Source organism: Rattus rattus, chromosome 1, assembly GCF_011064425.1.
Source record: "Rattus rattus isolate New Zealand chromosome 1, Rrattus_CSIRO_v1, whole genome shotgun sequence".
In the NCBI taxonomy this organism is placed as follows: Eukaryota; Metazoa; Chordata; class Mammalia; order Rodentia; family Muridae; genus Rattus; species Rattus rattus.
The window spans coordinates 110,515,941-110,528,916 of NC_046154.1; the positions used below are offsets into that span (position 1 = coordinate 110,515,941).

The 12,976-nt window shown below is 44.8% G+C and overlaps 1 protein-coding gene across 4 annotated transcripts in view; it reads right to left on the reverse strand.

Moving 5' to 3' along the window:
- Bach2 (BTB domain and CNC homolog 2) overlaps positions 1 to 12,976 on the reverse strand; it is a 338,351-nt gene that overhangs the window by 73,667 nt on the left and 251,708 nt on the right. For all 4 annotated transcript variants that reach the window (XR_004388066.1, XM_032904907.1, XM_032904914.1 and 1 more), the window contains exon 4: positions 6,146 to 6,400. Coding sequence is in view for 3 of the 4 variants with exons in the window: in XM_032904907.1 (XP_032760798.1) it covers positions 6,146 to 6,388 (243 nt within the window). In the remaining variant the exon portion in view is untranslated. The remainder of the gene's footprint in view (positions 1 to 6,145; positions 6,401 to 12,976) is intronic.

The window sequence follows — 12,976 nt, forward strand, 5'->3', positions numbered from 1 at the left end:
TTTTGGTATATTCAAGTCCTGCCATTATGCCAAGAGAGGAACATGTTTCTGAAAGTTTCTTTAAATAGGATGCAGTGGCTTTAGGATTAAAAAAAAAAAAAGCAACAGGTTCGAAAACAGCTTATGTGTTTCATTTAAAATTAGCAGTTGCTGTGGCTGTCCACACTGGTCTCCCCTCCCTGCTGTCACCAGCATCCTCTGACCTCCAGGGAGAGGTCACAGCAGCCTGAGCTCCCTGCCAGCCCATGGCTTTGCTTTCGTTCACCCCCCCACCCCCCCATTGAGACCGAGGCCCTGATTTCAGGTCTGGAAGTCACCTCTGTCTTACTATAAATAAATTCTCCCTTCAGGCACTTCAGAATTACCGTGACTTGATTCTAACACTCGGAAACTTCCCACTTGCCTGTAACTCCTTGCTCGGAATATTTTGCCTACTTATTTATTTGCTTTTCTTTCTTTCTTTCTTTCTTTCTTTTTTTTTTTCATCCACTGCCAAGTCTCACTAATGCAACTTGGAAAATTGCACCACGGCTTTTAATGAGGATTCTGTGCTAAGAGCCATTTCACCAGAGAGGGCTGCTCTTTCCTTTTATGGGAATAATAACACCCACTGTTTCTATAGCACCAGCCTTCCAAGAAGTTGAGCATATCATGTTTCATTAATCTGAATGGCAACCTGCCTGTCAAGCTGGGATCCAGCATTGCTACTCTCTGCATACTCATATTGAAATCGAGGTCATTAAATGAAATGATTTTCTCAGGGCTATAAACCCCGAAACAGTTAAGGAGTTGTGATCTCTGCTTCTCGCCTGCTCTGCCTATGTTCTGGGGTTATTGCATACCCACTGTCCTCTAGGCTCCTTTCCTCTGTCTCCTGTGAACATGTAAGACATCTTTGAACTAGAGGGGCTGACAAAAATGAGCCATGGACTTGCACTGGTTCATTTCCTGGAGTCTTAATGGTTCTTGCCTCCCATTTCCACGATCTCTTCCTGTTACCCAACCCAAGCATCTCCCCTCAATTCCTGGTCAGCAACACCATTTTTCTCTCACTCCAGCACGAACCTAGAAAATCTCAAGGACCAGAAACCTGTAACACAGGGTCAGATTCACATGTCGATCTCACAGATCCACCCCACCACTCAGAGGAGACGATACTTTGCAGAGTTAAGTCTGCCCCTTGGTCAGTAGATTCCTTCCTCTCCTGTGGACCCAGAGATGTTTGTTTGGTTTCCCGCATAATCAATCAAGGTTTCTTTTCCTTCTGGAAATTTTCCCTTAGCCTGAATATCAGGATTGTTTAGATCTATTGTGGTTACGACTCAAGCATCAAGTTCTCTCTCTCTTCCCTTTTTGGAGATGGAGGTCTTACTAGTGCCTCGCCGGGCTCAAGTGATCTTACTGCTTCCGTTTTACAAGCGGCGACAGGTCCGTTCCATCTTGCCTAACTAGAACACTCCATCTTAAAGGCTTAGCCCACGAAGCCCATTCCTAACTCCTGTCAGAGTGTGACTTGTTGGAACAGAGAGGCCCCTATTTGCAGAAGGCAATGGCTAATACGGTACTCGCATCTGGTCATGGTGCTGAGCATAAGTGACAAATGAGTGCACAGCTTTACCTGGGACATCTAGACCAACCCCTCACGGCTCAAGGAACACAGGAGAAGAGGGAGCAGAAAGAATATATGTGCTAGACGATGAGGGAGCATGTTAAGACTCATTACCGTCCAGATACCACATGGCCAATGGAGACCTATGCAAGGGTGGGCCCTCCAATGTTTCCTCAGGACTTGAGGAGGTTTTATGAGGCCCCAGAGATGATGACTGTTAATGATTGGTGCTAGGGTGGAGTGGGTACCATCTCATGCTCAGAGGGAAAAGAAGAGGGATGAGAAGAGGGTCACAGAGGCTGAATATAATTAGAATACAGTGTATAGACATATGAAATTGTAAAGAAAAAAAATAGTGATTTGAGCCAGATGGTTGTCCTCCAGATAGTGACTCAAGGATTCAGGCTTCAGCTTCCCTAAGTTCTTGGAGCCAGCTTTGTTGATGGGGAAAAGGATATGGACCTACTTTTAGCAGTCTCAGACTAGAAGTGTCGAGTTAGTCCCTCATCACGCCACTGGCTGCACTTAGCCGCACGGCCTACCGGGTTTAAGGGCGTAGCTTTTCTTTGTGTGTCCAGGAAAGGACGGGAAAGTGGGTGTGGCAAACATTGGCGCTGTTGGCCGTGGTGTGCAAGCACGCTGGAGCCTTTCCCTATCTGACAGATAAGCTATTTCTCCCCAGCTCCTGGCCCAGTTCTCTGCTTGCTTTAATTAGAGAATCCTTACAGTCAGCTGGAATGAGGCATTCTTTTCTGTGGAACACAGGTGGGTCTGTTTTCAGCGTCTACTGCATCCCTGCCTGCCAAGTGCTCAATGAAATCACAGGCAGCGTGGGTACCTACTTGCTGAATGGCCTTCAATCCTCCTCAATGTTCCAATTCCTAACTCTGAGTTAGATTTTGCCCATGAATTTAATAGGCATATAAAACCTGGCACAAAACACTTCTACTTGGATGTCAACAGGCACCTCAAACTTCATACGTACACACAGGACTCCCAATCCTGGTCAATCCTCTGCACCTGCAAACTTCCTCACTGGTCTTGACTGATCTCAGTTAATGGTAACACGATTCTTTCATTGTCTTTGGAGTTACCTGCTTCTCCTTTCTTTCTCTCCCATCTTTTATTCAACCATCTTTAGTGCAGTATCAGAATCTGCCACTGACATCCGTCCCTGCCATCGTCAGGATCCTCATGCTACGTCTCAACTATGCCACAGTTTAGTTCTACTGTGGCTCCCCCTTGGGCCTTGATCTATGTACAAATAACCTGTTTATTCTGTGTAAAGGTCGAGTGTTTGGTCACAGTCTGGCCTCACCACCTCTCTGACAGAGTGTAATGTGGCTACGTTCTACCCTTCCTCTGGTACTGTGGCCGGCATTTGAGACTTTCAGTCACTGGGCCGTTCCCTGTTACTCCTCGGCCTCACTCCCTCATCCACTTGCTCTGCAGCTATCAACATGGCTGATCCTTTGCCTCCTGCCTATCTGTTCTCAGAAGTCACCCTTGCAACAGGCCTTTCTTGACTTTCCGGTTTAAGAACTCAATACCCGTGATGGGACAGTCCATGGCTCCCTCCTCTGTTTCCTTATCCCTGTACCTCACAGGAACATTTGATATTTATTAATTTTCTCCCTATTGGATTGTAAGTGAGGTTGCCCCAGATCCTGGAACGGTACATAATAGGACTTGAATAAATGTTTGTTTAATGAATGGATAAATGTTTGAGGAAGTGGTCCAAGGAGGCTGACTGCTTGAGCCTTCACACCAGAGGGCACAGAGGTCCAGACTGCTCTGTCCAATGACTCGTCTTTATGGTTTTTCAGGCGAGTGCTGGTGAACGTGTGTGTGTGTGTGTGTGTGTGTGTGTGTGTGTGTGTGTGTGTGTGTGTGCGTGTGCATGTGTTTAGTCTGAAGACTGTTAAAGTCTCTTATTTGCTGGAAATCATGAGTCAGGGCTTTGTTCGGCTGGTTGATAGTTGTTTTTTTTTTTCCAGTGACAGCAAGCTGTGTAACACATTGATGCAGATGACAGAGGCACTGTATGGACAGCAGTCACTTTATAGGACTAGAAGCAACAAGACTAATATACAACCAACTCACCCTTAACTAATGTAACCAGACTGAAAAGCTAAAGTAGACTTTTACTGGATGTCCACGACTGTAGTCGGTGTCCTCTTACTCTGTACAGATGTGAGCAGTGTACAGAAAGGAGCATTTGGACCAAAGGTTTGATTTGAGAAGAAACTTCAGGCTCTGTAACATTTATTTATACCCTGGTTTCCTTTACATTTAACTGGACAGGTGTTGTATACATAGGTTCAGAATTTTATGGATTCTAAAAAGTAAGAACATGGCTCAGCACTTAGGAGGCAGAGGCAGGCAGATCTCTGTGAGTTCGAGGCCAGCCTGGTCTAGGAGATTCAGGGCTACAAAGAGAAACCTGGTGTGGGGAAAAAACCCACCACACACACACACACACACACACACACACACACACACACACACACATACACACAGAGACATACACACACACATAGACACACACACACACACACACACACACACACACACACACACACACACACACACACACACACACACACTGGCTCTGAGAGATTAAATAGACCAGAATCCAGGTTCTAATTCAGAGCAGAGTTGGGATTAGAGTCTTATATTCTAGGATTCTAGGAAGTATGAAGTGGGGCTAACACAGTCATCGAGGAAACACTCACTACATAAAGTATGACTTCATTCGTGTATACACCTTAATATATAAGTTTTGGAAATTAGTACAACATATACACTTATGAAATGAATCTCAAAGATACAACAGTAAGTAGACAACGCGTGTCACCTCCTCCCAGGACTACTTTGAACAACTAGAAGTCTTGTAACCATTTCCAGAGAATTCTAGAGTTGGAACAAGCATTGAAGATGTTCTCGTTTCCATCTAGAGAAGAAAGACAGTGTCTGGACAATGCCTTCTGCAGGATGGGCTGGGCTTGAAGCTTTACCTTATTGTCTCAGCCAATCCCAGTAGCAGTTTACTGATTGCTAGCCTCCATTTAGTGCAGATGGGAAATGCCCATCCTGTTCAGGACCACACCACCGCTGCCACTGCTCTATCTTCTCTCGTTGCTAGCTATCCCAGTCTGCTCCCTGACTTGACCTTGGTTACCTAATCTTGGAATGATTTATTCCTTTCCTTCTCACACTGCTGTGTAGGAAATGGGAATGGGGCAGTTGATGGTGCCCATGTGAAGATGCTTCATGCGTTAGCTGGTCACTCCTCTGCTCTATGCAGGGGTAGTCACAAATGCTGCCTGGCAAGGGGCTGAAATCTGGTGTCTCTATCACCCCAGGCATCTTGTTTTTTATTGCTGGGGACTGAACGCGCTAGGCAAGTGCTCTATCACTGAGCTGCATCTCCAGACCCTTTTCTGTTTCTCTCGTGTTAGGTTTGAACCCATTTTGGTGGTGTAGTTGCTCACTCTACCACTCCCTACTTTTTACGAATAACCACTGAGTCGCTAAGATTATTGCTGTGTCTCTGGAGGCCCCTGGGTTTGTGATCCTGGGACTTAGCACTAGTTGTAATCTTTAACTCCTTATGCTCTTGGTCCTTGACTTATTGTTAAGACTGCTGTGAAGAAGCTGCGGAGGGGACCCCGGGTCTCATTTGCAAGGATGTGAGCAGAGGCTATGCCACAGCTCGCAAATGGCTGCTGGAGGTATCTTGGTGTTATGCAGAGACTGCTCTGCACTGCACACAAAGCTCAGGGATGCTCACATTAACCCCGGTCTTCCGAAACTATGGAGACCCAGAATGACTGAAGAATCAGAAGGACCACTTTAATGGTTCACTACTGTGAAGTCCATCTCTTGGGTCCCTGCCTCTCAAACCACCCGACTGTCATCTCTGCACAGAACAAGCCTTTGCTACTCATGTCCCCAAAGTACCAAAATGACTGTTCTCACCGAAAGAAGTTAAGAAACCTGAGTAGGGGATATTTTCAATACTGATGAGAAAAGCAAATTTACACTTCTTAGAATCTCACTGCATTAATGGTGAGAATTGCTGGTTGCTTTGTTTTTTCTCCTAAGCAAGGGAGGTCCTGTGAATTCTTTCCCCGTTTTATTCTCAGGGGAAATCTAATGATCCATTTGAAAGAGAGAAGAAACAGCAGTGATTCAAATCCTACACAGAGGACTGCATCAGACTGAGGCTGAACTACTCAAAACCCGAAATTTAAGTGAACTAGAAACTGTGAGGGCCTGGGCCCCGGGTGGAGCTCAGTTCTCTTAAAGAAGCACGCCCACTTTGTAGTTCATGCCTCTGTGGCTTCAACTATATCAAATAGAAACTGATTATGCTACAAGTCTGCATGCGGGTGACGTGACATGGACATCGGTGACGTGCACATCAGCGTGACACAGTGCACGTGTAACTTCTATCTCCTTCTTTCCAGCTTTTAAAGTCAATAAGCCTCCTGTTTACAAAAAAAACCCTACAAACGCAACAGATCACTGTACCTCCTCAGGCAAGCTGACCACCAAGTCATCTTTTGTTTGTCCAACCAGAGCTTGCCAGAAGTATTCACTGCATGCAGCCAGCACAGCCCGGTGGGCTCGGAACTCCTTCCTCTCCACAATCAGCGTCACGTCACAGAGAATGTCCTTCTTCCGTTGGTCATTGAGGCCCAGGAGGATGTTGGCACAGTGGACTGTGGACTCATACACATACATGGGGGAGTCAGGCTTCTCATCCACAGACATGCCGTTCAAACCCTGGAAGAAAGAAAGGCTGGGTCAGTGTCCTTTAGAGTCACAGAGAAGGAAAGAGACCACCATAGCTGCCTGCTATAAGCCTGGTAGGGGAGTAGGATTGCTAAGCACTGCAGTCGTTCTGGGTTGGCATAACAACATCAGGAACGTCTGGGAGGCTGCAAGCCATTGCTTCCTTTTTACTCACCGCATCCCTTGACCCTGCATCTTTTAACAAAGCACCTCAACGCTGCGGAGTTGTGATTTCATTAGGGAGGCTAAAACGGAGCTTGTGTGTATAAATAGTCTAATTACAACCTGAGATTTGTGTTAAAAGGGAACAAATCACTTTGAAGTATTTGAAATTCTGTTTTGACAAAGTACATGCGAGTTCCTAAGCTGAAATTTGGCAAAGATGTTAAGTAGACTAAATATTTAATCATGAGATATGATTTAATGAAGTCACTAAACTGTATGTAGTCAGCTATTCCATCCGTCTACCCTTCGTGGCAGAGCGTGAGCAATACAGCGTCGTGGTCACTCTGCGCCCAGATATAGAATTGTGCTGCATCTTTAAGAAAGCAAAATGGCAATAGGAACCATGAGAGAAGATGTATTTGAAGTACTATTTTTTCTTTACAAAGACTTCTTTGCTTTAACACGTGCCCTGGGAGTAATTTTACAATGCACTGTCCACAACTGAATCAAAGGCTGAGTTTTTCAGTAATGCTTATTACCAGCACAAATCCCAGCAGCCAGTCCCTCTTTCTTTTGCCTTTCTTCTAGCGTCTGAAAACAGCTTTAGCACATGACGCCACAGTATTTGGAATGTGCAACTGCCATTTTGATGGGAAGCCATCCATGCAATCAAGGTGAACATCCCATCATCATCCAAAGTCTCCTGCAGCCCTTACACCTCTTAGTAGCCCTGCAGACACTGCCTGGCTCTCTGACAACACCTGTATGCCTCTTCGAGAGTGATATTAAGATGAAAAGCAAACTAGTACAGCCATTGAGGAAACCGGCGCAGAGGTGTGTCAAAAAGCTAAGACTAGACTACTCTTAGGACCCAGACATACAACTCTTGGGCATCACCGGAAGGAGTCTGTCGTAGAAAGTAGTTAGAAGCTTGCACATCTGTGCTTACTGCAGAACCAGTGAAATAGCCAGGAAGCAGGAAGAGCCCCGAAGCCAGCATACGGATAACAATACAGACTACTAAAGAAAACACGTTGCACATACATAATAGAGTGTTATTCAACTCTAAAGAAGAATGCCATAGTGCTAGCAGAAAAAATGTGTAGGACTGGAAAGTGAAGTTGGTCAGACTTGGACAGACAAATGTTGTGTGTGTTCTCTTATAGGTAGAATCTAGATTTAAGTATGAAATTAGAAGGGATCTGTATTAAAAGAGAACAAGAGAAAATAATAGAGGAAGATATAAAGCATCTCATTTTCTTTCATATGTAGGACCTAGAATTAAATACACACATAATACGCGATATATACATACATGCATACATACATACATACATACATACATACATACACACATACAATGAAAACAGAAGAGGAACTATTTGGAGGGAAAAAGGTGACCAGCAAGTGGCAGGGGAAGGAAGGGTAGGTGAGGGCAGTGGGATCAAACATGAGAAATGTATGTAACATACATGTATGAAAGTACCATTGTACTAGGGAGGGAGGTTAGAGGGAGACAGGAAGGTAGGTTAGAGGAGGTGAGGATAACTGACACTAAGGATGTTTGAAAAGGTCATATGGAAATCTATTGTTTTATAAGCTTCCAAAGTACATAAACATAGAAACATGTTTAACTGAGGTACCCCACATAGGAGACTATGCTCCTCTCAGAAGCCGTAAGATGCCAAATAAAAAGCCCAGTATCATTTGTGGGATACCTCTCCTCAAGATGTTGAACAGAGATGGCCCAGATACCCTTCAAACAATATTGTTATTGGTCTTGACTGCTCACCAGAACCTGAGAGTAAAGCCCTATTGTGAAAAGACCACACAGATTTTGTCACAGGGCATGAAGAAATCAAGTTGGTACTGACCAGGAAGTTTTCTCCTGGCTGGCTAGCATTCACAGTACTGGAAGGTGCTATGGTAGGTGCTGGAAGAAAATGCCATCAACAATCTGTCAATTACACTAATAACTGGCACAGCAAGACGTACCCGTGGGTGCAACACTGGCACAAGTGTTATGGAGGCAGCCAACCACTTCTGATGGAATGGAAGTCCCTTTGTTCAGGGGAGAACGAATAGCTGGTAATGTAAGTCTGGCTAAGAACCCATGGTTAAGGAACTCGTAGGCCTCAGGGTGAACCTACCGCTATTACAGAGCTCACTGGGCTGCCTTCCAAGTCTTTATCTCTCTACCCAGAAAGAAGGGCAGCTCTCAGACCTCATCAGAAACGTTCCTTTGTGCAGCAAATGGTGGCTACATGCAAAAACTTACGACTGGTGGACGTATAGAGACTAAGAGTCATGGGGTGCTCGGAACAAGCGAGAGAGCAATGCTACGTCCCTGAAAGGCCCAGGATGAAGGTGGAAGGGGGACAGAAAGATTCTAAGTGGGAGAAGTTGGGGAGAATCAGAGCAGAACGGCATCTTCTGGACATGGGAGTACTGGTGGACACATGAACTCACAGCAGCTGTGGTTGCCTGCACAAGATCAACTCGTCAAAAGTCTAGCAGAGAGGCAGAAGGGGTCCTCCCCCATGAATGAGGAGCTGCGGGCAGCTGGTCACTCCTACGGTAGGGAAAAAGTTTTCTTTAAGAGTGTGGCCTCTGGTAAGTCTACTGGAAGCTCCAGTAGATGGCCATACAGCATGAGTAAATGAGTGAATTTGTTGGGCTAATAAAGAAAGACAGGGGTGGGGGAAGCACATAGTTTGAGAGGGATGGAGAAAGAGTGGTTCTGGGAGGAGTTAGGGGTTAGCGGTGAGAGTGGGAGTGAATACGATAAAGATACATTGTATCAATTTCCCAAATGATAAAAATACTAAAAAGTAAACACCATAGGCAAGATCTATTATTCTGCATGCTAATTAATAAAATCAATAAAAAAAAGAAAAGTTTGTTACGTTATCGCGGAACTGTGTTTACCGTATGGATACAGTTCAAGTTCTAAGCCATTCATGTCTACTGATGGATGGTCTCAACAGTGCTTTATGTGACGGGTTAATATTTTCTCCAGCCGTCCACTGCTTGTCTTCTTCTAATGGTTAGTTTCAAAGTTTTCACTTGATAAAATCCACTAAAATAAATTTTAAGTGCTGCATGAGTATGATATGCCTTCACAGTTATGGCTAAGTATTCAAAAACAGCATGACTGTTGCTTACTCATGGCTAATCGGTAGATACTTTCTTTCCCAGCGCTGGAGATCAAACTCAGGACCTCTTAATGGAATTCTAGGCGAGTGTTCTACACTGAGTTCCATCCCTAGCGCCAAGAAAGAATTTTGTGTAATGATTTTGTGTCCTGAAACCTTGCCTAACTTGCTTAAAGGTTCTCATAGCCTTTGAGGCCTCTCTAACGTCTTCTACGCTGCCTGTAAACAGACACATTTCTCCTTTTCAACCTGGACGCTTTGTGTGTTTTCGTTCTTGACTTTGTGGCCAGCACCTTCTGTGTGACACTGACAGAGGTGACAGGAATCAGGACCCTGCCTTGCTGATGATAAGGGGGGGAGACATTTTGCGTTTCACCAGGGTATATGATGGCAGCGACAGGCGTTTCACAGATGCCCTTGCTATGGTGATGAAGTTTCTTTCTATTCCACATCTTTCACTGGCATGACCTTAATTAAGAACCTGACCTCGGAATCCCAACCCAGGTGAGGCTAAGGCCATGCAGCAAGAATCTGTGAGAGAGAAAGGAGGGAAGTGGCCAGGAGAAGAGAAGGGAGAGAAAGGAGGAGAGAGGACAGAAGAGAGTGGCCTGGCACCTTCAGTTCTGTTCCCCCCTCCTTTGCCCAAGACTTTATCGTGTACCTCCTTTCCAAGCAGTGTGACTGTGGTGAGGACTCGTGTCCTCTCCTTCCTGTGTCTGGGTCTGTGGGAGCTTTCACATCTGATGACACCCCGCTATCACCTTTTCAAGCGTTTCTGTCAAATATTTTTGCTGTCTCATCTACTATTTTCCTTAGGATGGCCCACGACTTGTCAATTAGAAATTGTCTACCGTTCAAAACCATCCTGCTCATTAAACATGCTCTGGGTTTCTCTCTTTCTTTCTTACATTCTAGCCTGGATGGTCTCGATTTCATCAGTCTTTTCTTCTGCAATGTCTGCTCTGTCATTGGTCTTTTTCAAAGGCAATGTATTTTTTAATCTCGTTACTGTGACCTCAGAGATTGATATAAAAGCCTAACATGGGTGTTTTACGATGTCTTCTATGTCTCTGCTTGAGATGTTTAACCTTCCGACTTAACATGGAACAAAACCACAGTCACTACTGCATGGTGTTTGGTAGGTGTTCTGGCTCCGAGCCTCCCACTCCAACCCTCCTTTCAGATTGTGCACTCGAGACTGGATGAAGAAGAACATGTAGTCTGGGGCTCCTTACTCCTCACTATGTATCAGCGATGTTTGTGAGCATTGTACTTCACGTTTGCTTTAATCTGGGGCTTCCGGTCCAGCTGTGAATAAGAGGTATTAACCCCAGACTTTCCGAACCCCATGTTCCTTCCGATTGTTCTGAGTCAGACTTGGAGATGTCTGAGACGTCTCTCTGCATACATGTGCTCATCAGTCCTCTGAAGACCACCGAAGGGAAACTCTCTGCAACCTCGGAGGTTCTCTGTGCAGCTCTGTTCTCTGCTCCCTTATTCTCTCTCTGGCCACAACCATGTATCCAGACACTGAGCTCTGTCCACTCGACGTTGGAGTCAAAATGCCTCACTTTCTTTTGCTCCATGGTCTGGAAACTCTCAAAGCAGCATTCTGGGGTTAGAGCCTTTACTGTCTTTGGGGGACGGCTATTCTTTGTCACCTAATATGTAATGTGAAACGTCATTAATATGTGTGTCCATGCTCATATATGCATGTTCGTATTTACAAAGAGGCCAGAAGACAACCTCATGTGTTGTTCTTCTGGAGTCATACGTGTGTGTGTGTGTGTGTGTGTGTGTGTGTGTGTGTGTGTGTGTGTGTATGTACATAGAGTTCCTCATTGGCCCAGGGATCACTGATTGTCTGACCAGTGAGCCCCAGGTTTTGCTTATTTCTATAAACCCAGCATTGAGGTTACAAGCATGGGCTACCGTGGCTGCCTTTCTTGTTAATTCTCTTGTGTATTACAGGCCCCTTTTGCTCCTTCTGCTTTGGCCTGCCAAGTGCTTGGATTACAGGCCTGCAATACCACACCTAACCTGAAACAGTGCGGGGAACCTATCCTAGTGTTCTGTAGCGACAGTGGCACTTTTTCCCAGCGGAACCACATCTTCAGCCTTTAAAAACCAGGCTTTTAAACATGGGTTCTGCGGATCAAACTCAGGTCTTACCACTTGCGTGCCCTTCACTCTGCCAACTGAGCTGTTTGCTCAGGCCTCTAATGTATTCCAAAGCCTTATTTCATATTTCATCTTAATAGCTAGTCAGGTGGAAGTATACATGCAATACCCATTGCTCAGTTTTGGCTAGAAGCAAAATTTCTGAACTTATTTTTTTAAAAGATGTCTTAAACATTTGTTTGTTGTATATGTGCTTGTGTGAGAGAGAATGTGCCATTGCATAGGTTGGAGGTCAGACGACAACTTACAGGTGCCAGTCCTCTCCAGGGTGGCCAAGGGAAGCACCTGGACCTCCCCACTCCAGCCACCTCAGTGGCACTCGATTTACTAGTTATAATTCCTCTAGCACTTTACAAGCAACGACTTATCACATTGCCAACGATACAGGGTAACCTACGCTCTGCTGTAAGTGGCGTTTCTTCAAAACCTAATTACAAAAAGTCTTTGTGGGCAAAACACATTAGTCCTTTGGCGTTCAAATAAAAAAAAAATGAAGAATTTGTAAAGTTGTTTATCCACCATTTTAACTGACACAATTCAATTAAAAGGATCCTAAGACATGGGATAAAAGCAAGGTCTCTTGGGTGTCTGTTTAACACTAGGAAATTGCTAGTAAATTCTTTATTACTGAGTAAAAAATGCAAGTATTTTTTAATTGCCTTTCTTTGAAAAAGATTTATTTCCTTTTAAATTATGTATATGTATGTCTGCGTGTGGTGTCCTGGCTAGTTTTACGTCAAGTTGACACAAGCTGGAGTTATCCGAAGGGAGGGAACCTCAACTGAGAAAATGTCCCCGTCCGGTCCACACGTAGGGGGTTTCTTTAGTAATTGATGGGGGGGGGGCTCAGCCCGTTTGAGTTTTCTATTGGGAAAATAGAAAAACCGAACGTGATAGGACCAAAGGTAATAATTTGAGAATGGAGAAGTCAGGATTGAGACTCTATAGTAGGTAGGAAAATTCTGGAAACATTCCAAGAAAAAGAAGACTAATTAGAAAAAAAAAAAAAAAAAAAAGAAGACGAATTAGAAGACAGCAGAGCAGCTGGGCAGGTGGCTCAGCAGCT